Source organism: Curcuma longa, chromosome 4, assembly GCF_044706935.1.
Source record: "Curcuma longa cultivar G26 ecotype Majalengka, Jawa Barat chromosome 4, ITB_CL_G26_1.1, whole genome shotgun sequence".
In the NCBI taxonomy this organism is placed as follows: domain Eukaryota; kingdom Viridiplantae; phylum Streptophyta; class Magnoliopsida; order Zingiberales; family Zingiberaceae; genus Curcuma; species Curcuma longa.
Genome location: NC_133864.1, coordinates 5,898,911 through 5,925,703, shown reverse-complemented (window position 1 = coordinate 5,925,703; position 26,793 = coordinate 5,898,911). Strand labels below are relative to the sequence as shown.

At 38.4% G+C, this 26,793-nt stretch overlaps 5 protein-coding genes across 6 annotated transcripts; 2 read left to right on the top strand and 3 right to left on the bottom strand.

Annotated features, from left to right (window-relative positions):
* Positions 1-2,327: 2,327 nt before the first annotated feature.
* Positions 2,328-4,562, bottom strand: LOC141826641 (AAA-ATPase At4g25835-like). The gene has a single exon (XM_074713907.1). It carries the CDS (start codon positions 4,062-4,064, stop codon positions 2,499-2,501), a length of 1,566 nt encoding a protein of 521 aa, XP_074570008.1. The 5' UTR covers positions 4,065-4,562; the 3' UTR covers positions 2,328-2,498.
* A 280-nt stretch (positions 4,563-4,842) lies between these two features.
* On the bottom strand, positions 4,843-7,680 carry LOC141827554 (uncharacterized). Of its 2 annotated transcripts, none has more exons than XM_074714826.1 (3): positions 7,347-7,680; positions 5,518-6,486; positions 4,843-5,144 (listed from the first exon to the last, which is right to left on the bottom strand). In XM_074714826.1, exons 2-3 carry the CDS (start codon positions 6,441-6,443, stop codon positions 5,102-5,104), a joined length of 969 nt encoding a protein of 322 aa, XP_074570927.1. In that variant the 5' UTR covers positions 6,444-6,486; positions 7,347-7,680; the 3' UTR covers positions 4,843-5,101. The 2 variants fall into 2 exon arrangements, with proteins under 2 accessions (XP_074570927.1, XP_074570926.1); XM_074714825.1 differs by having other exon boundaries at positions 7,453-7,680.
* A 496-nt stretch (positions 7,681-8,176) lies between these two features.
* On the top strand, positions 8,177-12,689 carry LOC141827753 (WRKY transcription factor WRKY51-like). The gene is made up of 5 exons (XM_074715072.1): positions 8,177-8,871; positions 8,962-9,087; positions 9,182-9,327; positions 12,004-12,101; positions 12,647-12,689. The coding sequence occupies exons 1-3, from the start codon at positions 8,177-8,179 to the stop codon at positions 9,324-9,326; spliced, it is 966 nt and encodes a 321-aa protein (XP_074571173.1). The 3' UTR covers position 9,327; positions 12,004-12,101; positions 12,647-12,689.
* Positions 12,690-14,975: 2,286 nt separating this feature from the next.
* On the top strand, positions 14,976-15,335 carry LOC141826976 (auxin-induced protein 15A-like). The gene has a single exon (XM_074714278.1). It carries the CDS (start codon positions 14,976-14,978, stop codon positions 15,333-15,335), a length of 360 nt encoding a protein of 119 aa, XP_074570379.1.
* A 601-nt stretch (positions 15,336-15,936) lies between these two features.
* LOC141827855 (protein SEMI-ROLLED LEAF 2-like) lies at positions 15,937-25,750 on the bottom strand. Its single transcript, XM_074715187.1, has 19 exons — positions 25,613-25,750; positions 24,315-24,389; positions 23,233-23,348; positions 22,569-22,683; positions 22,347-22,475; positions 21,653-21,700; positions 20,840-21,033; positions 20,596-20,792; positions 20,221-20,513; positions 19,923-20,072; positions 19,455-19,838; positions 19,231-19,380; positions 18,904-18,976; positions 18,027-18,154; positions 17,559-17,759; positions 17,321-17,455; positions 17,135-17,242; positions 16,581-16,808; positions 15,937-16,101 (listed from the first exon to the last, which is right to left on the bottom strand). Exons 1-19 carry the CDS (start codon positions 25,748-25,750, stop codon positions 15,937-15,939), a joined length of 3,027 nt encoding a protein of 1,008 aa, XP_074571288.1.
* Positions 25,751-26,793: the final 1,043 nt, after the last annotated feature.

The following is a 26,793-nucleotide window of genomic DNA, read 5'->3' as shown; positions in this document are numbered from 1 at the left end:
CCATGATAAAAAATAAAATAAATATAGTAAACAACGAGAATTCAACTTTTACCTAAAGACTAAATATTTAATTAAAATTGAATTAAATTAATCAAAATCGAATTGAATAGAATCAAATTTTTTTAAATTAATTGAACCGATTAAATTTACAAAAATTGAATAAATTGATAAAATATAAATTAATTTAATTAAATATTAAATTAATTAAAAATTTGAAATATTATGAAAGATTTATTAATTAATTAAAAATTTATAAATTAGAATTTATTTATTTATTTTAATTAGTTCAGTTTAATAGAATAAGTAATTTTAAAATTGAAATCAAACTCAATTAATCAATTTTTTTAGAAAAAAATAAAATTCTGAAATAATTGATCTAATTTTAAAATTTGATCGATTTGTTTGATTTAATCAAATTTTTATTCATCCCTAAGCAATATTTTTTTTAACAAAGAGAGGCGATCCACCTTAGAGATTAATGAAGTTAAAAGTAAAAGACTCTGTCACACATTTTTTAAATTGGCATTCGGTCAATCATTCGGATCGATTCCAAAGGTTATCGGTTTAATTCGATTCTATAAAAATTAGATTGACGAATCTGATCTAACTTTATGAAAATTCCGATCGATCATAAATTAAAAAATGAAGACGATGATCCAATCTAACAATTAATATTCTCTGATCCGTTATTTATTTGAGGAAAATTTTTCATATATTTATCACATTTAAATTTTAAATTCTAGATATCTAATTTGTTGTTGACGAATTTAACCATTCCTATCTTATTTGTGTTGCCCGTAAGGATTAATTGAGTCTAAGTCATTTAAAAAAATAAAAAAAATTTATCATTCATTTTTTAGTTGGCATTGATATCCAACCTATAGAAATTTTCTGATAGACTAATCCTACAGAAGATCGGTCCAATCTTATAAAAAAAATTTATTGATCATCCGAGTAAATCTGAAAATGAAAATGTCGACCTAATCTAATAATCAACGTTCTCGAATTCTTTACCCATTTGAGAAATTCTTTTTATAAATTAATGGCAATTGAATTTCGAGCTTCACATACCTAATCTCTTATTGCCTAATTTAACCACCGTTGCTCTAGGAACGACTCCACCGCACACCAATGCATTCATTCAATTAATGGCCATGAAAAACAAAATAGAGCTTGACATCAAGGAGAGCAAGAGATTCCAAGCGACTAAACCCTCGCGAACAAATGGACAAATAGTCGACTAGGCCAAGCCACTTTCCAAAACAGAAATTAGTCTCTCTCACATTTTTTTTAAAATTCTTTAAAGTATTCATTCATCACTTTGATTCGATTCGATTCTTTTCTTATTGTTGTTGTGTGACTCAGTCCTTATCAGCTATGAGTCACCAAATGAGAAAACCACCAAGCATGGAGTGGAGATTGTGGGAGAAAAGACATGCTTTCAACATCGAAACCACACTAATTTGGAAGGGGGGTTCTTCGTTTCGCACTCAAAATCATGACAATAGATTTCGAGATCTTGTCAATTTTTGTGACTTGGCACCTTCCTTTTAACACTCTATCAAATATTTTTCTATCCCGTAAAGGTCGATGATTGCTTTTTCATTTGAAATCTACATTCGCGAAAACGACTTGTTGATCTTGAACTAGTTTAACCTTTTCTTTCGCTCTCTCTTTGATTGGGTTGTTTATGCCTTTATGAGTCGCCATGGATTTGGACATCAAACTAGTGGAATGGTTAAGAATAGAAAAGTAGTACTTTATGCAATTGCAATCAAAATTTGATAACTATTGAATTTGATCTAGGCCTTTTTTGGTAATCTAGGTGTCAAATATTCGCTCGCTCGATTAATCTATCTTAGAGGTAAACAACCTTTCTCCTTTACTACTGAATTTGATTTCACCAAGAGCGTTTTATAGAGTAGGATCTCTTCGTCTAGGTGCAATGTACAAGGAGATCTACGTATTCTCAAAGTTAAAAGTCCTAAACCTTAAACCCTAATCTTGTTTGTAAATATTGCTATTGCACAATCTCTTCCAATTACCTCTATATTTAGGTGTATTGAGATGACTGTCTCTCCTGCGTGGTGATCAACTATAATTTCTCAATTTACATCCTCACAAATGGTCGTGGGTCGATCGTGTGTGACCGCTAAGATGTCGGATTCCAACTTTTACAGAAGAGATAACTAGATCTTTGAAGATTGTTACATTTAAAACCATATTAGTTGGTTACTTAAATTGGCATCAATTTTAGGTGATAGTTATACAACACAAAAATTGAGTTGAGTTTACCTTAACAAAGAAATCTAAGAAAATGTTTAGGATGCAAGTAATGAATACATATCAAGTTTATTCTCTTCTTCAAATCATGAAATCTACAACCCAAATGATGTTAAAGGAGCTCAAAATGGAATGGGCAATCTATACAACGAACTCTTTATTCAACAATCACAATGGCAGAGGTATTTCAGTGAACACATGGCTGACGGCAGTGGTTACTCCTCATAACGCCGCGCCGCCGCCGCCGCCGCCGCCGCCGCCGCCGCCACCGCCGCTTTGCCACCGTCACTCTCTGTGTCTTGGTCGCTCTCTTTGGGGCTGTCCAATGCCCTCTTCTCCTCCTCCTCCACCTCCACGCCCTCGCCGGAACTAATTTTCCCTCCCTCCTTCCTCCTCTTCTCCACCCGGGCCTTGAGGACCGCCAGAAGCTCCGCCGCCGCCGCGGGCTTCTCCCGCCGCCGGTTCTTTATCAGGATCTCGCTAACGTCCGCCGGAGTTATCTCGGCCTCGTCGATGGCCGCCGCCAATCCAGCCCAAAGGTCGGATTTTTCGTCGAGTTCGCCGTCCTCTAACCCAAGGTAGTTCTTCATCAGGATCTTGAGCGCCGGGAACGAGCAGTAACCCATCAGTATGTGCATGTCCATTCTGCCTGATCGGAGCAGCGCCGAGTCGAGTTTCTCGACGTGGTTGGTGGTGAACACGAAGATCCGCTCGCTGCCGCAGCACGACCACAATCCGTCGGTGAAATTAAGGAGCCCGGATAAAGTTATCGTCTTGGGTGCGGCAGCAGGCGCGACGGCGGCATTGGGATCCTCCGGCGACGGAGGAACGATCAGCGGGGCCGGCGACTTTTTGGGGCCTCGATTGGTGAGGTTTATCGAGCAATCGATGTCCTCAATGACGATGATGGATTTGGAAGTGGTCTTCATCAGGAGCTTGCGGAGCTCCGAGTTGGTGCTGACTTCGGTGAGCTCGAGGTCGTAGACGTCGTACCCGAGGAAATTGGCCATGGCGGCGATCATGCTCGACTTGCCGGTTCCCGGCGGGCCATAGAGCAGGTATCCGCGCTTCCACGCGCGGCCGGTCTTCTCGTAGAAGGCCTTGCCCTCGCCGAAGTCCTTGAGGTCAGCCATGATGAGCTGCTTCCGCTCCGGATCCATAGCTAAGGTTTCGAAGGTGCTAGGGTGCTTGAAGGGGACGGACTCCCATGGGAAGCTGCGGGACTCCATGCCCCCGGCGCTGCCGCGGGAGTTGGTGTAGAGGAGGCGGTCCTGGCTCCGGCGGCGGAGCTCGGTGGCGGTTTCCATGATGTGGTCGAGGTAGGCCGGGACGAGCAGAGGCTTATCCTTCTTCTTGATCCGGAGCGTGAAGCTGCGCTTCTCCTCCGGCAGCGGCCGCCACGAGAACGTCTGCGCCTGCCTCTGCGTCACGACGTGCTCCCACGTGGCGGTGGCGCCGCGGAAGGTGTCCACCAGCCGGTCGTGGCTGCTGAGCCCGAAGGTGAAGGCGGAGGAGTTGTGGCCGCGGGAGAGGCTGAGGTGCGTGGCAGCGATGGACGCGGAGCGGCTGAGGTACAACTGCACCGAGTGGTACAGCTCGTTGGTGCTCATGCCATCCGTCTCCGTGATGTCGTAGTAGCAGTAGGCCGAGAAGCAGAGGAACACGCGCTGCAAGACCGTCGTCGCCGCGAACCGCAACTCCGGCGGCAACACCGCGTGGAGGATGCTCTGGCAGAAGGCGAACACCCCCATGAGCGACGCCAGCGAGGTCCAAAACTCCATTCCCCCCCTCAAAAAACCTTCCTTTCCGATCAAGGAACAAAAAAGCTCCGATCTTTGCCTTCTTTATCAATCAATTCGCAGCAAACGACTCTGATTCAACAAACAAGATCGGAACTTGGCTTATATGATTCAGCAAAGGCTCGGAATGCTCTCGATTCTCAAATATCTGGGAAGAAGAAGACAAAGAATGAGATGGAGATTGAGTAGGCCATGGCCATCCACCTCTGCGAAGAGCACGTAGGGAATAACCAATCAAACAAATGTGCAATTAAAGTTGGCTTTCTCCTGCAAGAATATACTAGGGCTTCTCATGGATGTGGCTTGCAGAGAAAGGCAGAGGCTGAAAATAAAAATGGAGGAGAATGGAAGCCAACAGGGCAGGAGGTGATGTCTTATGGTGTTGTGTTGGTGTTTGTGTTTGGCAGCAGAACAAATTTGAGGAGTGGATGAGGTTGGTCATGGTGTTGCTCTTTTGTTGTTGTTTATGAATGTATTTATTGTTTTCTTTAGTGTGTTATAGCTTCCTTTGGACTTTATTATTCCCTGTAGTGTGTGCTTGCTAAGCTCTGAGGATGTGAAATGTCATGAGAAATACTTTTCTTTAAAACAAAGGTTTGATCTGCATTTTCCAAGCTGCTTGCGACATGGCTTTGAAATTTCTGAATTGTGTTCTAAATTGTTCCGCTAAACAGTTTTGACAAACTGGATTGGAATTTTACTATCAGTATTGTGCAACAATTATGCAAGCTTAGACTATAACAAAGATCACTTAGAAGCATAAGAATAAGAGAAGTCAAATCGACTCATCCTTCACATTTATTTAAAGGACTTTCACATGTTTTAAGCCACAGGCATTATGTACAGGAAGAAATGTAGACAAAGCAAAATCTATACCGACCAGAATGAATCTAAATCTAACAAGCCAATAAGAGCAACCAAAGAGGACAAACTACATTCTGCACATTCTTCATCGACATTGATTGATCGCCGAAAAGTGCACCCTAAGAGTACCAACTAGCTTCCGCACATTCCTCTGGTCATCGATCATATTGCAACTGGTGTATCTCGTGTGGCCTGTATCTGTGCATTTCGAAAAGATAAAAGATATCAGAAAGATGAATCATACAAGACATTTACAGGAGCAAGAAATGTGTTCAACAAGTATTACTTTCTTCAAGATAATGGTCAAACTACCACTTTACTCATCATTATACTCGATAAAGATAACTCTTTGTATCACTCAAAGTATGGATTTGTTCATTAAGTTGTTTCATGAGTCTCATCAATTCTCCAGATGCTCAGTCTATTAAATTTAAGTATGAGGTTGTTTGTTAAGTCATTGCATGCTAAGTCTCCTCTCATCAATTCTCCAGCTGACTGATCCTATAGGATAGAAGATTACCAGCAATAAAGATGTCGAAATTAAATATGAATTAGACAATAAAACTCCCACCTGTAGTGGCCAGGAATCACCAAAGACGGGGCAGTACCAACGCCTGTTTGGGCAAGTCCATTATCAGTTTCAGCAAATCTGTACTCTCTTATGTCAAAGGACGAAAATGCTTCTCCTATGTATGAAACATCAGCGATAGACCCATGTCTGCTCCGATCATCACCATGGGATCTCCGCCGAATTCTTAAACACCTAAATCTTGGAATCAATCTACAAGATAAGAGAGAGCTCCACCAGCGGCCTCTGTTTCTCCTAACACCTATATACTCATCACCAGCATCTGAATCCCCATATTCGATGACATAGTCTCCCAATATGACTGCGCGTGGCACTTCTGCATGTATAGTGCTCAAGACATCTATGATCTCTGACGACTGCTGAAAATTTTCCCAGTCCAACTTTCGTGCAGGATCAATTTTAGAAGGGCATGAATATGGGTGTCTAACTTTAGCATGCTTTTGGAGCTCAAAAAAGTTGCCCATATATGTACAATGTTTCTCTTCACAACATCGTTCCTTCATGTTCAAGTAGATGCGGGCCTCATCGATGATGAGCCACCCAGTTACAGATCCCCTGCACAGTGGGCAGGTTGGTTGGTTGCCGGTACTTGACGATATACCTTGAAAGCAGACAATAGTAACTCCATCTGTAGAAGTATCTTTTATAGCTGCAGGAATTCTATATGCATTCTTGAACCGTTCAAGACAGTTTGAGTGATTTTGATCAGTATCACAAATGAATGGACGACAACCCTTCTCGTACGAGGAGCAATGAAGTAGCACACCATTGTGAGGGAAGTTCAAACAGATAGAACATGATACATCATCCCAATCCAAATCCATTTTCAGATTCTCTAAGTCCATAGGGTAAGGATGCGGCTTGAAAGCTTCTTCGCCGGAAAATAATGTAGGCATCACCATCACCATTTATTAAAATGATACAACTTCCACCTAGAATCTCTTAGAAGATCTGTTGATTATAAAACAAAAAATAAATAAATAAAAAGCAAGAATCTGAATTAGATAGAATTTATGCTTGGGATGAGAAAATAAAAGGAAATAATAGAAGGCAAAAAGAAAATAAAACACAAATATAGGAATCATAGGAATTATGACAGATTCAAGGGTGCTAAAGAGAAATAATAGAAGAGCTGACTGACAAAAACTTTAACCACAAGCAATGCAAACAATGTTCAATCTTTCAACTCAATTTTTACTCAAAATAGATTTGAATTGTTCCTACCGATATCTTACAATGTTTCATAATCTTACTTATGTACAATTCAAAACTTGACAAATTTAGTATTAGATCTTAACAACCTTGACATTCTACACCAGTTGTGCTATTAATCCCCTTAGATTCAAAGGTCTATCACAACAATTGAAGGCATCATGAACTAGAAAACTTCTTTCTAAAGACATTCTGTTCAACAGAAGCCTTTACTCGAGATAAGACAGAAAATGACTTGCACACTCTCAAGGGAACAGGTGCAGGTCTACAATCTGCAAGAACTAGACGATTCTTTTCTTTTACTCCCCTCCCCCCTCTTCTAATAGCAACAAAAGAGAAATCCAGTTATCATCAAGAAGAAATATTTACAAAATGAAGGAAAAAACAATTTTTCTGCAAGTCTCAATTAAAATTGCAGTAGATGCTTTCATCGCCCAAACAGAATCATTCTGAACTCTCGAATCAAAGTATAAGAGAACGAAAACAATCTAAACAAGAAACCAGATGACCTACAAGTGCAAATAGTATGGAATAGCATGCAAAAAAACAAGGAGCCGAATTATCATCAATCGGTCAACACTTCAAGATCGCAATCTTACCGATTCATGAAATCCTTGTACCAGTTCAAGCAACCGTACCACCAATTCGCCAATCGCAACGAAAAAGGGGGAAAAATTGACCCAAAAAACAAGAGAAAATACTAACTTGCTCACAGATCGGGGAAAGTAGAGAAGCGGAGCAATCTCGTCGGGGAAGCGAGGAAACCCTAGCACCAAATCCTGCTTGGCCGGCAATAGGAAATAGGGAAGCGAGACGGCATGACACGGAGCAGCAGCAAGGCGGAGACTCGCTCAACGAAACTAATCGCCATTTTTTTTTTCTTTATCAAGCTTCGCAATCGCAATCAAACCGACGAAATCGCGAGGCCCATCGAAGTCCTTGGGCGCGGCTTAAAATTTTCTTTTATTAGTTTATTTTCCATATACCGGACGAATATTTGGGTTGCCATTTTCCGTACACAACGATAGTTGACCCAGAGCAGGCGACTGGCACGTGCTAATAGAATAAAACGTTTTTTTGCAACAACTTTTATTACTCAACAGAGAATACCCATCTTTTACCTTCCACGAATAAGGTGCGAGTCGCGAGTAGGACTTTGCGTTCCCTTCAATCATAACGAAGGTTGAAACTTGAGTAACGTCGTACTGTGAATAGATTAATTAATTATTTGTACCCGCATCACGAAGTGATTGGGCGATCTCAGCCGTTTGATTTAAACAAACGGGCTTTAACACGAACCATGAAGGGTCTTTCCTCTGCCTATAAAATGCCGCCTCCTTTAGAGAGTATCCTCGTATTCTGCTCCCTTCTCCGCCGTTTCTTCACCCGAGTGCTTGTTTTCTAGTTTTTAGGGCTCAGATCTGCGGCGATGGCAGTCGATCTGATGAGCTACGGCAAGGTGGAGGAGCAGATCTCCATTCAGGAGGCTGGCGCCGCAGGACTCCGCTCCATGGAGCACCTCATCCTCCGCCTCTCCGACTGTCGATCACAGCAGCAGCTAGACTGCCGCGAGATCGCCGACGTCACCGTGTCCAATTTCAAGAAGTTCATCTCCGTTCTCAACCGAACTGGGCACGCCCGATTCCGCCGTAGCCCTACTGCGCCACCCCCGACGGCGGCACAGCCGAAGCAGGTTACTGCTATGGCGACAACCCTGATCCTCGCCCCCGTACCTCTCCGGATCAAGCCTCCCCGGCATTCCCTGCCGCCTTCACCGCTGCCTACCCAGACCCTGACCCTCAACTTCACCAGGCCGATTCACGTCTCAGCGAGCGAGGCGTCGCCGCCGAGCCGGTACAACAAAGAGTGTTTCAGCATCTCGACGCCGATCGCGTCCGCGACCGCTTCGTTTGTGTCTTCCGTCACTGGTGACGGCAGCGTGCGGAACAGCAGGGCCGGTGCTGCGACATCCCTCATCCTCTCCCCTTCCGTTTCGGCCGGCAAGCCGCCGATCTCCTTCTCCTCGCTCGATCAACGGTGCCACGAGCATGCTCACGCACACTCGGAGCACATCGACGGTAAATACGCCGTCCCCAACGCGCAATGCCACTGCTCCAAGAGAAGGTAAATGGAACTTACCCAAAAAACTTCAAACTCGCAATGTAACACGCATACCCTAATCCGCGCGATACTTCCCTAATCCGTTGTAAGCAGTACATCTCGCGTCAAGTGGACGATCCGCGCGCCGGCAGTGAGCTCGAAGGTTTCTGACATTCCCGCTGACCAGTACTCGTGGCGCAAGTACGGCCAGAAGCCGATCAAGGGCTCCCCATACCCCAGGTAATCGCTGTCGCCTCCTCATTCTCGGCCACCGCCCGATCTCCAACGAACCGCTAGCCTCCGATCATCGACCTAACCTTGACCACTCTAGCAGGGGCTACTACAAGTGCAACACCCTGCGCGGTTGCCCGGCCAGGAAGCACGTGGAGCGGGCACCCGAAGACCCTTCGATGCTGATCGTGACGTACGAGGGGGAGCACCGCCATATAGCGGTCGGCGCCACTGACTCCATCATCTGAGGTCGTCCCCTTTATCTCCCCTGTTAATTTCATCTGCCTGTTTTTCCTTCCCCGAAATGAAAAAGAGAATTTTTTTATTTGGCCCTGAAATTTATTTTATTTTTTCAAAATGCCTCGTTGAAAATAATTATCAAAATACTTTTGAGATTCAAATTCTTAGCATTTTGCTTTTAACCATTTTCATTATTATCTATCTAAACTTCATGCATTTGCTACGCTATTTTTCCAGTTAATTAGAGTAACAACAATCTTAGTAATTAGAGAATGAAATAATAAAAATTAAAAAAGGTACTTCAATATTTTTCAAGCTATGAGCGTTGCCTTTGAAAGATAACAAAAACCTGTGAGCGTAAAATATTCTAAAAAAAAAACATTTAGAGAAGGCCCCGCTGTATCCGATGACTGGTGTTAGACGACAAAGCAACACGTGGGTGTGATTAATTGTGGTTTAATGTTTGGTGAAGTGGGTGGGTTTAGTCACTAGGAGTTGATTTAATGGGGGAATTAATGGTGCATGCAGTTAGGTCAAATATCTTATATAGATAGAAGAAGGAAGCTTGCATTAGTTGGGATAATGTAGATAATGGATGACGACGTGGCCTTCTAACTTTCACAGATGGAGTGGTTTCCTGATGCTCGACTTCTTTTATCAATTGATTGCTTTGAATAAATGGTTTAGAAATACAATTGCATTAATCCATTTGGTTTATTTATGATAAATTTATTAATATTTGATAAATTTTTGAATCCATTTTGTTGAACCAGACCAACCAAATCAGAAGGCAAGTTAGTCTCAACTCACCACCCGTTCATCTGCTGTTCCTTTGTGAAAAACACTACTTGCAACACTTCTATTCAATAAACAAAGCTAGTGGAAGAATCTTGAAGTTTATTTTTCCACTAGATTCAGCTATGACACCACTAGTATTTTGACTTGTGCATATAAGCCAAGTTTCTCCAAGTTGATGATTGTCGAGGACACTAAGTTGGTCTTTATTTATTAAATTAAATGCCTCAATTGTCAACCTCTGTCTTGAAACTACTACAATACATCTAGTGGGTGGAGGTTGGTATTGGATGATGCTTGTGAGGAAAAAGGAAACTCCCACTTTATTTGCTTTTGAGTGGTCGGCCTTATTTATTTTGATGGCCAAGAAGGTAACCAAGTTGATTAATACATCGTGGATAGAGCCAAATGGGCAAATATTCAAATCGAGCCCTTATTACTGAAAGAATCTCGAGTTTCACTCACTTGATTAATTAGCACATTTAGCTCGACCAGTTAAGTTACACCTGACCCATTGACTTGCCTATTCAACCTCTCATGTTTGCTTAGCTCATTTAATTTGACCATTCCAATTAGCTAATTTTTCAATTTGTTTAATTTGCCTTACTTATCACTCTATTAAGCATAGAACTTGATGGCTCAATTTACTTGACGATGGACCGCTCAACTCAGTTAACATGATTGACTCATTTGGCTCATCTGACTTGATCTACTAGCACAATCCAACAGGTCCATCTTGCCCATCTGACTCACCCCTGCTCATTCAGAGCCAATCTACTCAACTGGTTCACCCTGTGGCCAACTCTACCTACCCACACAGTTTGATCAACTCTATGAAAAATTGTATTCTAACAAGTTTGGAAAACACCATTTAAGTTGAGATTATCAGTGAGAAAATAATCACCAGATCTTTTTTAATGCTCAAATTGTTCATTGACCACCTTGTGAAGCATCAATCAGAATTAAAGAAATTTGTCTAACAGGTCTCAAGGGATTTGCTTTGTGTGCAATCACTTGGCGTCCCGCAAGATGATTCATGTAGCAAGCATGGAATGCAATGCAACCATAATTTAAATGTCCTGTTTCATTGTTTATATATTTAGTTGTGCTAATGTAATACATCCACGAATGAAACGATGGATTCCAGTTTTGATTTTGTCAAAATTTTGTAGCATCTGTCTTAATTGGATCGTGTAACTTGCCTGTTTGGATCACTTGCTTGGCTTGTTCAGCTGGACTCATATGGCCTAAGTTGTCCAGCAAATCTGGCTCCTTGAACTAATAGGATTTGATGGGTGAACTAGTCATGTTTAGCTGACTAATTGGGCAGGTCGTACTAGTCAAATAGTGAACTGATGAGTTAAACATGTCGAGCAGACCAATTGAACTAAACTCATTAGGTTGGATCAGCCAGCTAGGTGTATCTCAAACACAAGGTGAATCAATTGGTTCAATTTCTTCCCATATGAAAAAAAAACTTACAAGTATCTATCCAGTCAGAGTCCTCGAGCTTACAATGAGACTGCAGAAAACATAAAATTACTCATGCAAAACTATGAATGAGAAGGGAAAAAATTGGGAGCTCTCCCATAAAAGCATATGATGTAGCGCTATATGCAAAACAAATGCTTCAGGAGAATTGTGAGCCCAAGTGAAAGAAACAATTGAAGTGAATCAATTCAACAAAAACCTGCTTGAGAAAAAACAAAGTGAATTGGATGAGTTTGGCTTACTAATTTGCAAGTTTCTGTTGTTTGAGAGTGATCATGTTGCCTATACTGAGGGCAATTCTTTGTGTTTTGCTCCTTATCCTGATGTATCCTTTCAATTTTCCATCAGTGCACTTATGTTCACCGAAGCATCCTCTCCGAACACACTCTTTGCTTACAGGTTAGCGGTGATGAAAAACAGTCCTGGTCCAGTCGACCTGGAAAAGAAGAATGGAGTTGGAAGACCATTAGAGATATCGCTGTGTTAACAGCATCCAGGTATTCATTCCTTCTCATCTTGTAGACCATCCTGAAATGCATTAAACAAAGATAATGCTAGTTTGTAACAAAGATACAAAACAAAAACAAAGGTGATGCCATAATATTTTTGTGGTGGCAGATATAATAATAATACACTGCAATTGTTTGAGAAGACAGATATAAGCCTCTGGAAGAACATCTAAATCAAAGATAATCTAAAAAAAAGATTGAAGACAAGCATGATTTGACTTTAGAAAAGCCAATATTGAAATATGATTTGATCAAGATCAAATTGAATATGTGTGCTTCCAATAAAATATCCAACCAAAAATAATGATGGGAGAATATCAAACAACAGAGAGATTTGCATTGCAAGTTGCTGAAAAAGAATGATGTTTTGTCACAAGTTCTGATGCACACATTAATTCGCATCAGGCAGCTCTCTCATCAACCACACTTTTTCTTGCTGTTTCCACCCACCCACACACTTTAATTTACTAGCCAAACAATTATTAATTCTAATTTTTTTAAAAAATTAATGATAATAATAATAATTGTTGCAGAGCTTCCAGACTTCATGCACGAGTGCACGGATGCAAATTAAAGCACCTTCAGCTTCCATCCTTCTATACGATTCTATATACATATTCTATTTTGTGTTATATTTTTAGATACCTATACATATTCTAAATGTTTTTTTTTCTAAGTTTTAAACATATACCTCCATTATATAAGTTCAAATAGGTCAATAAGATATAAGTTAGTCTAGAATATATCTAGTGTTTTAATAAAATTATTTATTAAAACTATAGAATAAGTATTTATGTTTGAGTATAGCAGATACATATAATGGTTATTTAAAAAAAATACAATTGCAATATAATATTTTATATGTATATAATATCAGAGCTATCTATTTAGATTAGGATTTTCTGAAAGATAAATTCGATGGCCTCTCCTATTTTTCAGTTGATCGCTTCACACATCTTTTCAAATGATACTCTAATCACATTTTGTTCACAGTATAGTCATATTATGTAGTTTGTACTTTGTTGTACACTATGCATGGTAATGATTGTGCTTCCTTCTCAGTATAGTCATATTATTTAGCCTGAATCCTCTGTAATATCGCTGAGATTTTCAAAAAGATCATGCACTTAATTTTCAAGTTCTTTTTATTCAATTTGCTTTAGTCACTCATATCTTTATTTAACCTAATGGAACGATCGATTTCAACTCTAATATAACAATGGCATGTGTTTGCCACGTCGATGAGCATTTTGAAATACTCTTTATAATGCTTTGTTTTTATTGTCGGTACTGTTGTTATACTTTTATTTCTATTATTATTCTTGTCCTTACATTTATATTTTTATTCCTTTACTGTTGCTATGCTTTTGTAACTGTGGCAGATTGATATCTGTAGTGAGTTTTTTTTTCCCCTAGAAAAAAAGGAAAACATGGGTATAATTGGAGATGGTGGTGGGTTGGTGTGTGTGACAAATGATTGAGGAAGATGTGACGAACGGTTTGTGTTTAGATTTGGATGGCAGATGATGATGATGATCCTTAATTAGGCGGAAAACGATAGTTGTCAGTTTGTACACTGAATCAAGCAAACAGAACAAAGAAAGAGTTTCCTGTCTTCTCTGTCTAACAATATAAAGTAAAAGGAAAAGAAAAAAAAGGAGGAAAATATTGATCCAGGTAAAGGTTTGATCTAGAATAAACTTGTTTGTTTCTGAAACATGCATGGTTGGTTTCTGATCATGAAGTCACCAATTAACTAACGATAATATTTGTTAGTAATGAAGATTCACTGAGTAAGATATTGTAGCATATTACATATTATGTGATCTGTGCATTGCATTACATTACATGTTTTGGTTGAACAAGGATGAAATGACATTCTTATCTGTGTGCCATGCCGATCTAAAGTAGGATCACCTGAAGTCATAGCATAAGATCCTTTAAATAGCTGATTTTGTAGGCGAAGAGGCAGTCAAACCGTATCTCCTCAAACTCGGCCTTTTCAACAACAAACATATGGAACCACTCGCCTGAACTTCGATCACACACTGACCGAACCACAAACATGATTAACATCTTGTAAAACCCTGCAAATGTTTGGGACATGGATTATTGCTACATCAACAATGACAGCCTTAGCAAAATACACACAGTACACACACTTTGATATGGACAAAAAACAAGAGATTGATTATTGGATTGAATGATGTGGTCAATAAAGTAAACCTGATATCTGAATCATGTATGGAGTGGTACAGGTTACTGACTCCATTCACGTGGAATTTATAATGTGTGTGTGTATATATATATATATATATATATATACTGCCTCAGTTCACATGCAGGCAAAAGCACACGAATGCGAATCATCCGAGGGACCCATGTCCCTTTCAGCCGTTGAAGGTTAGTTAATGAATAGGCGATCACCGAGATTGAACTAACTCAAATCTTGACTGAATCAGACCATTAAGTTGCACTGCGGCTGTCCACAAGATTTGCATTCCAGAAACACCACTTGGCTTCTTAAATAAATCATCGTCGAGATGATTAACATGTGCAGTACCCTGGTTCATATATATATATATATATATATATATATATATATATATGAATGACCTATCAATCAATTCTATGTCATCTCAAACTCAAAGTGGTAGGAATTCATGAGCCAACAGCCAATTGACATGTGCAACTGCAGTAGATGCTCATACAATAACAATCCTAACCAAAATATAGAACTGAACGCCAAAAAGTAAATGAATTCCAGAATGTTTGAAAGTAATTTTAAACCTCTCTCTATCCCCTATATATGTCAAGTTATCTGCATTCCTCCAAGCATTGCAAAAGCAGCAGCAGCAGCCAATGGATGTGTTTAAGAAGTGGAAGAAGCTTGCTGTTGTGCCCAAGGAGAACAGCAAGAAAGGCCTGAAGAACAATGGGGTGCCCAAGGGGTCCCTTGCTGTGTGTGTAGGGCATGAGCTAAAGAGGTATGTGATCTCTACGTGCTACTTGCACCATGAGGCCTTTGGGGTCCTGCTCAGAGGAGCAGAGGAGGAGTACGGATTCGAGCAGGCAGGTGTGCTAAGGATACCCTGCAGCATTGCGGAGTTTGAGAGTGTTCTCGCGAGGGTGGAGAGGAAGGAAGGGCTCTGCTATGGGAGTCTGGAGTTTGAGACACAGTTGGCTAAGTGTAATCTCCATGACAAGTTGATGTGCAGATAATTGTTCCGAGTCCTCTTCCTTTTATTTTTCTAGGAGAGAACTGCAAGTGCTAGTTTAGCAGATGAAACCAAGGACAGGTTCCTACAAGGATTCTGTATTCTGATTATGAAATGTTCTTTTTTGTTCCTTCTTCAGGTAGGCAAATAAGTAATTCCATAAGAGTTCTAGTAAACAAATAATACTTTGATATAACAGATAAAACTTTTAACTCAAAGAAGAGAAAGATAAGTGTAGGAGCATGTACCTTGTGAAAAATATGAGTTAGTCTTGAGGGAACTGCATAGACCTGAAACTGAATGAGGGTGCAGGATAAGGTGACCTAAAATTGAATTGTTGAACAATAAGTTGCAATTTAGAGGTTAAAATTCACTAAAACTCTCCATTTCGACCCGAGATGATGGATGTTTACAAGAATTTATTGCATTTTTTGTATACAGGTTACATGTGGAAAAACCTTTTTTTTTTCTATAGTTCCCAGCAAAATGAATATGTGAAAATCCTGTAGAGCTATACAGTATACACAAGGTAAATGTGGGAACTACTACTAAAGAAGAGATCCTTATCTTTCCACTTGTAGAAAATTGACTTTCATATCTACCCTCTAGCAGCCTGCAGCCTTTAGGAAGTTATCATATGGGCTTGACGCTGGGAGCTTGAGGCACTGGGGTGGATGATGGAAGTTGATGGACTCTAACGCATTGTTTCCAGTGTTGCTGTGTTGTTTCTGCATATGTACATGGTTTTCGTCGAGGATAGGATTGCCACTCTGCACCCACATGATCAAGCCTTTAGTTTGATAGGTGAAATCATCAAGTTTGTTTTGAACAAGCAAATAAATAAAGACCTAAAGACATATAAAAAAAGTTGCCTTTCAATGAACTTCTAAAGACAGTTTTAAGTAGTCCAGAAATGAATGATGCTTACAAAACAAGCATGGGAAAAGTTGCTAAAGAAATCTAAGACTGATATTGATAGAAAGGGAGGTCAAACTGTAAAAATCTCTTAAGGTCGAACTAGGTACGGAATCCGATTAGAATAGCAGGAACAAAATAGGAGTGAAAGCTAATATATTAGAAGTTGCAGAAGCAACATCTTGGAAGATGAGGAGAATATATGCAGCATTGGTACTGGTTAAAACAAGTTCCTAGAGAAGCTGAAGAAGAGAAAAACATGGTAACTGATCATCTTCACCATGATTTTTTTTTTAACTTGCACAAATTAATGGTTTATGAATCCCATTAGTACCTTTCCTGCTTGGTCGATATTGGAGCATGAATATTTTTGCACCCCGTATTGGTCCTCCGGCGAGCCAACATCTAAGAAATCTTGTTTCTGTTGTGTGTCGGCAAAGATGGACATTTTCTGCTGTTTTCCAGTCAGAAGAGCCTGGCAATGATTAGCCTTCTCTTTGAATGGTACATCAGAGGTTGTTGATACTGAAAATCTTCCAGTTTGCCATGGTGTATCTGGGACCTGCACAACCAGCTGAGTAAATAATAGATATAGTAATGCACAGCTACCTCTTAAGTGACTAATAAGGAGATAAGGTTAGCATCATACTATTTGAAGATGGTTTTTTGTCTCAAATAACGAATTTATTAGTTTTCCCTCTAGCAGTTTGGGCATAGAAGGATCTATATAACCGATCCAAAAGGTTTTTGTTGTTATTATTATTATTGTTGTCCCTAACTCAGTGAGATAAAGGTTTAATTGTTGTGCATGATTGCTATCACTAATCTTTAAATATTCTTGCATAATAAGAAACAGAGTACTGGAAAATGCATCAGTGGAAATCATACTGTCTCTAGAAGCTGATCAACACTGAGTAGATTAGATCCGTCATCAGGCAACCTCGAATCAAATGATTCATAAAAGTCCTCATCAACAAAAAGAGTTGCTGGAGTGACCTGCAAAATAAAAACAAATGTCTCGATGATGGAGGTTTCAAGTCTCGAGGAACACTAAAACTCCATGAGCTTACTTACATCTCGTGTATCCTCAGTTTCAGACACAAATGGCAAAAGCTGCCCGGATGATTTCATGAACTGTGGCCCAAGGGGACAAACATCATCAGGCAAGAAATCGAGTAGCAATTGGTTTCTTATGTTGGATTGCTCTGACTGCAGAAACATTTAAAAATCAATGCGGAACTGATAGTGAACAAGTAGTCATGCAGCTAAAGACTTGCGATGAACACAGACATCCAATGCAGTTGAGAATTACCTCTGATAAATCACTTAAGCTGTTCATGATCACAGAAACTATGGATTCTTTAGTCAGGCTCTCTGTTACTTCCACGGCCTGGAGAGATATCAAGGCTTTGTTATCATCTTCTTGCGACCCGAAAGCTCCCAATAAATTGTCAAATGTAGTTTTCACAGCTTTAAGTTTGGAGTTTTCAACCAACTGGAGAAATGGATCAACCTGGACAAGGATAGTTATTTATTGGAATTAATAGTTTTACATCAACGAATATTAATTCATCATTGCTCAAATCACATAATATTTCGTCAAATTGAAGTTTATAGGATCTTTTTTTAGGACTAACAGATTTATGGCAGTACATAAGTTTATTTTAGTGAAACATATTAGTATATTATCTGTCTTGTGGTTTTAGTGCAAGGTAAAATGTAGAATGTAAAATGAAAGGGGGTAAAGAAGCTTGAAAAAGAGAAGTGCAAGTATGCATACTGTTTTCTCATTGATGGTTGACTGCACAATTGGAATAAGGGGGGCTATGTTGAATGCTTTTGAAGCAAATATGAACATAGCTGTGGATAGAGTAAGAAGGGAGCGCCGACGCGATGGCGGTAGCGATCCTACATAAAATCACACCCAAGATCAGCACAATGAATTCTTATACAACACTAAAATTACCATATCGCGATTGTGAAGGGACTAAGATTTTGATATGCAAACAACAATTAGACATAAGAAGCATGGTTTCTTTTCATCATCTTCAATAACCTCACTAGGTGGAAGAAAATCCTACTATTGGCTTCTTTCACTCAATCCAATAATTGAATTTAGTAGATATGTAAAATTCTGCAAAAGGTTTTGATTAACTTGTGAATATCGAGTGGATGTTATAATTGTTCACAAAATATTCAAATACTTCTCAATTAGTCAGTCTTCCACATGATTTACTATCTTGGAAGAATAATATTACTTCAGTGTCCTTGCATGGTTCTAACAAGATCACATTCTAGGCTCTCTTCTTCTTGATCATTTAGCATGCAGTTAATCTGAAGAAGTGAATTAACCACTAACATTTTGTTGCTTTGTATAAGTGCTACAAGGCTATCAACTTAAAACACATTACTGATATCCTTTAGGACTTATTATTTGAAATGAAAAGAAAGCCTTGTGTGAATAAAATGGTTATCCACTAACAGGTATCAGATAGATACATTCCACATCAACCTCTACCATGTGTGTGAGGGTAGTTTAAATTTGATTAGATGACTAGTCCACAGTCGACCTCAAAGCATACGCTGTTGTATTAGGAATTTATATTCTGTGTACTCCCCTTCACTTTTATTCTCAACAAAACAAATGAATATCTTACCCTCTGCAAGTGAAATGTCTCTTAAAGCAAAGGCAAGCTGAAAGCTCCGTGCAAGAGGCTCGTGGATTGATGACTGCGAAATTAGAAATAGAAAAGAGTTAATGACAGTTCGAGAATCAATGATAGATTTTTGAAGCTAGATTGTGAAGCCTTTATAGCTAATGCAGTATTTATTACTTGCAAAGAAACTGTAAAGAAAAACAAACCAAACTATAATAGTAGAACAGAACTCACATGGATAGAACTAAAACTATCAGGATGGTAGGAGTTGACACAACAGGAAAATGTGAATAGTTAAGACACCAGTAGCTAATTGAATTTGATTACCTTTGCTCGAGTAAACAACAGTGTCAGACTATAAGAATGAGCAATTGCTTCAAAGTTTTCTGGAGTGTTTTCAGGAAACATAGCCTGGGCCCAAAATGATGAAAGAAGAAGTGTGATTTGACGACTGCTCAATCTTAAAAGAACCGAGTCCTGAATACAAAGAGCTAGTTAGATAAAGATGGAGTAACAGAATAAATAATACTTGACTGTGTCAAGATATCAACCTTATTTGACTTGTTCTCTGGAATACTATCTCCTTTCATGCTACGAGTGCGGCTTTGAGATGATTGCAACTTAACAAGCTTCACATCATCATGACTAGGAGCTCTGCTCATATTTTGTTTGCAAGTTTTTTTTGTGGCAGATACCTTTTCCCATCTAAGTTTGTCAAACAGAGCAGCTGACGATGAAAAGACAGAAACAGTTCGTGAGAGTGTTCTCTGAAGATCAATGTCTTTTAGTGATTCTGGAGACACTGAACCAAGTTGAGGAGACACAGAAGACGGAACAAGAACAACAGAGAATATGCGGTGAGCACCCACACGCATTTCATGATCTGGGTGAACCATTGCTAGGAGCAATTGATGCATCAGAGTCTCTGGAAATGCCTGAAATACATAACGAGGAGATATAGATATGAAATACAGTTCGCTGCTAACAAGATTAACCTAGAACATGTATAGTTTGCTGACCTTATTCCTATATGCTAAATTTGGAACAGAGGCAATTATCTGAGCAGTACGATACACCACAGCCATAGTTGACCTCGCCATTGTCAAATTTGACGGCAGATTCTCTAACATAACAGCCATCATGTCGAGAACAGGCCCAGCATCATCAATCTGTTGACAGACAGACAGTCATCAATATCATAAATTTTAGTTAGGACCTTCCTTTTTCAGAGACTTCGTTTAACACCTGTAACTAGAACATTGTATATAAATCCACAGTCCTATTTCTCTTTCAAAGTTTCAGAAAAAACAACAATACCTTTTTAGATAACTGAACGATGCACTCATCTACTGCTTTGTGGAAATTGTCATTCCACTTGATGATGTCGTCCCCAATACCTTTAGAACCAAGTGTACAATGCATGGACTTACGCAAATGTTTCACAAGATCATTTATTGCACCAATAATTGCTACAGACGCTTGTGTTTTGGACTGCTCAGCAAGACTAACAGTAACTTCAACTATATTCAACTGGAGGTCAGGTTGTTTTAAAACAGTCTTGTGCTCGAGGTGCTTGACCAGTATCGATATCAGTAGATTGGGATTTTGCCCTGGAAAGTGAGAAAAATATTTAACTCTCGAGAAAAAACAAACACAAAAAACAAAGAAAAGTATAAAACAGAAATATCTTACCGTCCTTTTCCATCCATAACTGCATGTCACACATGACACATCGAGCAAGATTATTTTGTGCAGACCATGATCCATTATTATCAAAATAACGAAATATAGACTCCAAAACACGCCGCATAGTAGTTGCTTCTTTGGCTAGCTTGGCCATGTTATGCAAACAAATCCTAGACCAAAAGCTAGGGCTGTTCTTTTCATCCCTGTTTAAGAATTATAGAACAGATCAAAACTAGGATGAAACTCTTACACACTCAAATCAAGTTTTCCTTTGTCATTTACAATACTTTTCCAGAAAGGAATCCTAGAAATGATAAAAGGAGAAGCAGAAACATGACCCTCAGTTTTAAGGACTTTGTGTACCCACCGGCTCTGTTCACTTTGTTGGTCGTCCTCTGATTTCCTTGTGGTGTCTCCATAGTTCTCCAAGACAGCAGAAACAATCTATAGCAACAAAGACGCAAAATTTTAAATTAAAAAATAAAGTTTGCAACACTGCTAATGTACAGCCTATAACGATAGTAAATGTTCCTTGAATAAGAACTTGGCAACTTTGCAGTGAATTTGTTGAATGAAATATAATTAGAGGATTGTGTAGGACAAGACAAATTTTAGAACAAATTGATCTGAGATATGCCCGTTTTCCCCTTTAGGATTATAGAATTAACATATTTAGCTTGAAAGAGGCTGAGGATTCTCTCTCTCTTAAAATTTCTTTTATTCTCTTAATAATTAGTTGATATTGTATTATACTATGTATGTCGTATAGCCTACAAATCATGAAAGCCCAATTGTAAACTTAAACTAAGTGAGAAACTAGGCAAGGCTCTGTTTGAGATCAAACGTTAAATTTTTTATCTCACCCACTGTAAATCGATTCTCCATATAGCAGAATAGCAGAAGTATTCATCTAGGTGGAAATAAAAAACAACTTCAAGGAAAGTATTTATCTTATGAGGAAGAGTGTCATTCAATTTAGATGTTCTGTACGTGAAAGAAGTCAGCAATGACATAATTCATAGTTCAGTTTAATTGGGAATCGAAAAGCATAAAATGTGCTCACACTATCGAATTCTGCTGAGATATGAGAATGCTCGCCCATAAACCAAACCTACATGTCATTGCAAAGGGACAATATATGAGATTCAACAGATCACTTACAGAATATAGAATAATCAAAACACAGATGCCAATATGATTGAAAATATCGACTTGAAGCACTTGTTTAAACAAAAATGATCACTACACAAATTGTTTCGTATGTGTATGAGAGAGAAATTGGGGGGAGGAGCAGCATGAGTATCAAAATTAATTTCTTAGGGTTTGGGGAGGGTGATAAATCTCATACAAGGAGAGAATGAGATTTGCAAAACTCATGCCACTCCTCCCGATTGTCATCTCTAATTCTAATAGAGTTTAATGAAATGATAAAATCTATATATTTGAACTCATGAAATTGGGACTGCCATAGCTTGATGTTTATGAGGATATTACATTAATTTCAGTATTCAAGGTAAACCAGTTTTCAGACTGGGTTTACTTAGATTGGGAATGATTCTCCATCAAACAGCCTATTTTGGCTGTTTTCAAAATAAGGATTGTACCCACTTAAAAAGTGTCCTTAGCTCTGCAACTGAAGGTAATTAATTAAGTTCAAATTTCAAAGATGAACGACACTAAGATTCAGCAATTTTTAAAATAATATCATGAGTTTAAACGTAATATGATTATAAAAAAATGAACACTAGGTTATATACCAATGAAGATAGAGCTTGAAGTCCTGCTGCACGGAAACAGCAAGCTGTCTCATCATCCCCCAATTCTTGAGCTATACTGCATAATTTAGGAACCAGACCTTCTAAGTTGAACTGGTATGTGCCATCCACCTAGAATAAGCAGTATCATGACGTGAAATTTGGCAAAATAGGCAAGTAGATTAAGACAGCAACATGTTGATGTGTAACAGAGAAGAAATTTACCTGGCTATTAATAAAGTCAAAAAGTGTATAGCAACCTATAGTCTGCACTCCTTCTTGTCTTGTTTGATCAAAAATATTCTCTAGGATGCTTAGTAGGCTACTTGCAAACAAAGGCCTGCAGAAGATAAATTCATATAGTAGGTCATATTTCAAAAATCATCATAAATTCATAGTCATACATAAGCAAGTATATTTCAAAATCAAACAAAAAGATCAATGGACATAAAATTCTTCTGGAGTCAATTACAGCTTTAAATACAGTATTAGAATCATAAATGGAAGAGTGGATTGAACCCTTTTCAGTATGTAGAAGTACAGGTTTACATCCTTGGAAGACAACTTATTAGACATGTATATGTTCTCTCACAGAAGAAAAGACTGAGTAATTGTGCTACTGCAAAATAAAAATGGATCCTTCGCTATGGATTTTGAATCAGATATGTAACCACTAACGACTTCTTAGATGATGCCAAAGATTTTATTCTACACTTCATGCACACTCATCCAATTGTACATGTCCTAATTCCTGTGCTTAGTGTCATCACCAGTAATGCAATTGTGAGGAAATTCACAATAACTTTGTGCTGCACTTGTGTAGATTGATAAAAGGTAAACACCACCAAGAAGAAATAAACAATAAAGCATAAACTCAAGCAAATCTTACATTTGCTCCTTGCAATTAGTCACCAATTTACGGTAGATGCACATCACAATCTTAACATAACCGAAGTGTTCGCTTCTCAATTCCTTGTAAAATCTCTGCTCCAAATATTCTGTTATCTGACAAATAAGCCACAAATATATAAATATGGCAACTAAAAAATGGCAACAGATGAGTAATGAATCTAAAATCACAGACAAGCCAAATAACTCAACAACTTAGATATAAAAGAAGCTGGGATAAAAGGAAGAATGTAAGAGAGGAAATGAGGAATAAAGAAAATTATAGTCTATTTTGAACTACTTGAATTAAATAAATCTTTTGAGAGAAAAGAATTTTTTTATAACCAGAGAAATAGACAAGGTAGCTGATGCCCTTGCTCTTGTGTGAAGTTTTGATAGGGACAAAAAGGATATGTTTCTTCTCCTTGGAAAAATCCCTGAAAGGCATAGCTAGTCCATTCTTCAGGGCAAGGAGCCAGGACAACGGGCATTGAGACATGGAAGAGAGAAAAAGAAAGTTAGACATTGAAGTGTTGTATGTATACTGGGCAATTTTTCTTCTCTGTAGATATATTTTTTTCTCCAGCATTTACTTAGTTACTTTCCCTAGAGATATTTGCTTTTAGTAAGATTATAGTAAACATACATTTTAAGAACATGAATGATATTTGGTTTAAAAAAAAAAAACAAAAACGATAGATCAGTTCCAAGTCTGGATGAAAAGGGTTGAGTACTCCATTAAGCTTAGACAGCTAACGTCAAAATTTGTCTAAACCAATGTTCTGAAGACGAATGTTAGTCTAAGGAAGGGGTTAATAAATCAAACGATGCTACAACTTATCACCATCTCATGGAATAGATTGACCTAACAATTTAGATGCCTTTGTGCAAATGTGCATGTGAACAAACTTGTTGAACCATCTAAAAAATAATTGTCTTTGCTTGATCTTGTTTGTACGCACATTTTTGTAACTCTCCTTTACTTTTTTTTGTGTTTCTTATTTATCAAAACAGGTAGGCAGAAGTTCAACTCCTAGCACAAACTCATACCCAAATAACCAAACAGAGAGGAGAAGACTCTACCTTTGGAATGCGAAGTGGATTTCTAGACGCATATTCACACAACTTGCCAATTTTTCTGTCATTTGGTTCTTCATCCTGCAAAGAATTATTTGTTTTGGGCATTAATGGAAGCATTTACTTGAACACTACAATAAAAACCAAGAAAAAAAAAATACAAGCAAGCAATTCTATCTGGTATCGACATCATAAAGCTTTCAAAAATTAAATTCTAACATGTCTTTGAGATGGCAGAGGTATACCAATATCATGTATAGCATTCAATGTTGCAATAATTGGAAACAAGTACATCTTTATAGCAAATGAGCTGACATTCTTTAGTGATTCAAGACACTTAGACAAAAATAAACTGAGATATAGATAAACACTCATAAGTAGACTACACATAAAGGAATAGACAAATCATCAAGAAAGCAGTTGATGAAAAATTGACAAAATGAGAAGATATTTTTTAAAGATTTATATAGTATTTGTCTACAGCTGGAGATTTTGCACATCTATTGTTGAATTTATTTTGTGTAGGCACTCCATGTTTTGCTTGCATCTAAAATCTTAGATTGTATTTTGTCACTCTTTAGGAGTGGATGTAGCTAATTTTTGGGGGGTTGTTTATATAGATTCAGCTGTGTGGAAATTCTTGCTCCCACTGGACCGTTCAATGATTTTCTTTTTGACCATCTTCTAATTGTAGGGCAACAAATGGGCATCCATTGAAATGGTAATAGATGACACTAGTATAGTTAAAAAATATAAGCCCGGTGCATGAAGCTCCCGCCATGCGAGGTCCGGGGAAAGGATCCATTGTGAATATCTGGATGCAAGTTGGTTGTGTTTTTACAGTTTCAATTATAAGCACAACACAAACAAGTAAATGAATCCCAATCATATGGTTTGTAGGTTGCAATAGAATTGTTACAATAGATAGTTAAACCAAATGATGCAAAAATGGATAATCAGTTTCTTGTCCATTAAAGAGTTGGTTAATGCAAGGGAAAAAGACACTTCACATGTGCAAGCAACATGAAAGTAAAATTTAGATGTTGGCTCACCATAATCTTAGATATAAGCATGGTAACTGTACACAGTTTGTTCTACACTTGAAGGTTCTAAATTGAGATATTTCTTCAGTTGCATAAGAACATTGATGTTCAAATAAGGTTTATAGCAGAATGAAATGCCAACAACATGATTCTTATCAACGTATTCAATAAGTAAATTGCTGCCACAAAAATTACTGCTGAAAAACAGTATAAGATCTCACATTCAGAAGTCAGAAAAATAAAATGCCAGAACTATATCACCTGAGATTGAGAAAAAATGTCAGCTAGCAGCTTCTTGTACCTCTTCACTGATTGCCTAGATCGCGTCCTCAGTGAAGGACAGAGACAACAGCAAAGGTTGCCGCATGCAGGCAAAATCTTCCTTGATATCACACCCATCTTGGAATCAAAGAAAATAAGTAGAAAAACATGCATTTTAGTTATTGTGCCAGTTCAACTCAAACTTAATTACTATCATGAACCATAATTGTTAATTCTCCACTTACATAGCATTACTATCCATAATTGCTCTTCTAAAAACTACTTACTATCATAAACGTAAAGTACTGATTCTCAAACTTACATGGCATTAGTAAAAACCATAATTGCTGATTCTCAACTTACATAGCATTGCCTAACTATGTTAGATAACTACAAGATAAATCAAAATTTTGGAAAAAGTATAAATGAAGAGTGATTAAGGTGAGTACGAATGGCCAATGCATCCGATAGTGAGAAAAAATTGAGTCAAGCTAAAAGGACTAATAAACAATATGTAGACATACAACATCTAGTTAAATCAATAAAAAAAGGATTGAAAACTGACAGAGGAATGTTGAAGCCAAGAACACTCTTATACTTTTTCTTTTTTAGCACAGGAAGCAGTTTAAGCAGGATTTCTTGAACACTTACATAGGAGGCCTTCAAAAGATGCACATGAAACAAAAAAAAGGTAAGAGCTATTGCCTGACCTTCTTAGACAATCTATGGACACGACCTTTGTCACCCACGAGTGCTTCTATTGGCACATAAAATTTAGGATGTTTCTCCTATCTGACATAGTCAATTAAATCCCTTCCTCTTCAACTGGCATGGAGTTCGCTCATCCTAAAAGTAAACCAATAAGTCTCTCGAAAATGCATTATCTAATCAAACCAACAAAGAAAAAAAATTCACTCTTTTCGCAAAAACTAGGTCAATCAAGAATGACACGTCAAAAACATTGCTTTTTAATCTAAAAGTACAAGAAAAGTCGTCATCTCCGACGTCGGAAACCTCGGACAAGACCCCGCGAAGAGATGGGCCGACGTAGAAGCGCAGGATCTCGCTCCAACTCGTGGAGAAGACGAAGAGAAAGGGGGAAGAGAGCTGTCTTCCTCCCTCGCCCTTCCTCCCTGTCTCTCACTCGAGCTCTATCGTGGCAACGCCCTTGACCTCGTCGC

Excerpts from the sequence above, each read along its gene's own strand:
- LOC141827855 (XM_074715187.1), bottom strand. The coding sequence starts at position 25,750 with ATGGGTGTGATATCAAGGAAGATTTTGCCTGCATGCGGCAACCTTTGC. Across the intron at positions 20,793-20,839 it reads GGAAAACTTGATTTGAGTGT|GGATGAAAAGAACAGCCCTA; the intron begins GTAAGAGTTTCA and ends ATTCTTAAACAG. Across the intron at positions 17,243-17,320 it reads AAACTGAGGATACACGAGAT|GTCACTCCAGCAACTCTTTT; the intron begins GTAAGTAAGCTC and ends TTTATTTTGCAG.
- LOC141827554 (XM_074714826.1), bottom strand. The coding sequence starts at position 6,443 with ATGGTGATGGTGATGCCTACATTATTTTCCGGCGAAGAAGCTTTCAAG. Across the intron at positions 5,145-5,517 it reads GTGATTCCTGGCCACTACAG|ATACAGGCCACACGAGATAC; the intron begins GTGGGAGTTTTA and ends CGAAATGCACAG.
- LOC141826976 (XM_074714278.1), top strand. The coding sequence starts at position 14,976 with ATGGATGTGTTTAAGAAGTGGAAGAAGCTTGCTGTTGTGCCCAAGGAG.
- LOC141826641 (XM_074713907.1), bottom strand. The coding sequence starts at position 4,064 with ATGGAGTTTTGGACCTCGCTGGCGTCGCTCATGGGGGTGTTCGCCTTC.
- LOC141827753 (XM_074715072.1), top strand. The coding sequence starts at position 8,177 with ATGGCAGTCGATCTGATGAGCTACGGCAAGGTGGAGGAGCAGATCTCC. Across the intron at positions 8,872-8,961 it reads TGCCACTGCTCCAAGAGAAG|TACATCTCGCGTCAAGTGGA; the intron begins GTAAATGGAACT and ends CGTTGTAAGCAG. Across the intron at positions 9,088-9,181 it reads AAGGGCTCCCCATACCCCAG|GGGCTACTACAAGTGCAACA; the intron begins GTAATCGCTGTC and ends CCACTCTAGCAG.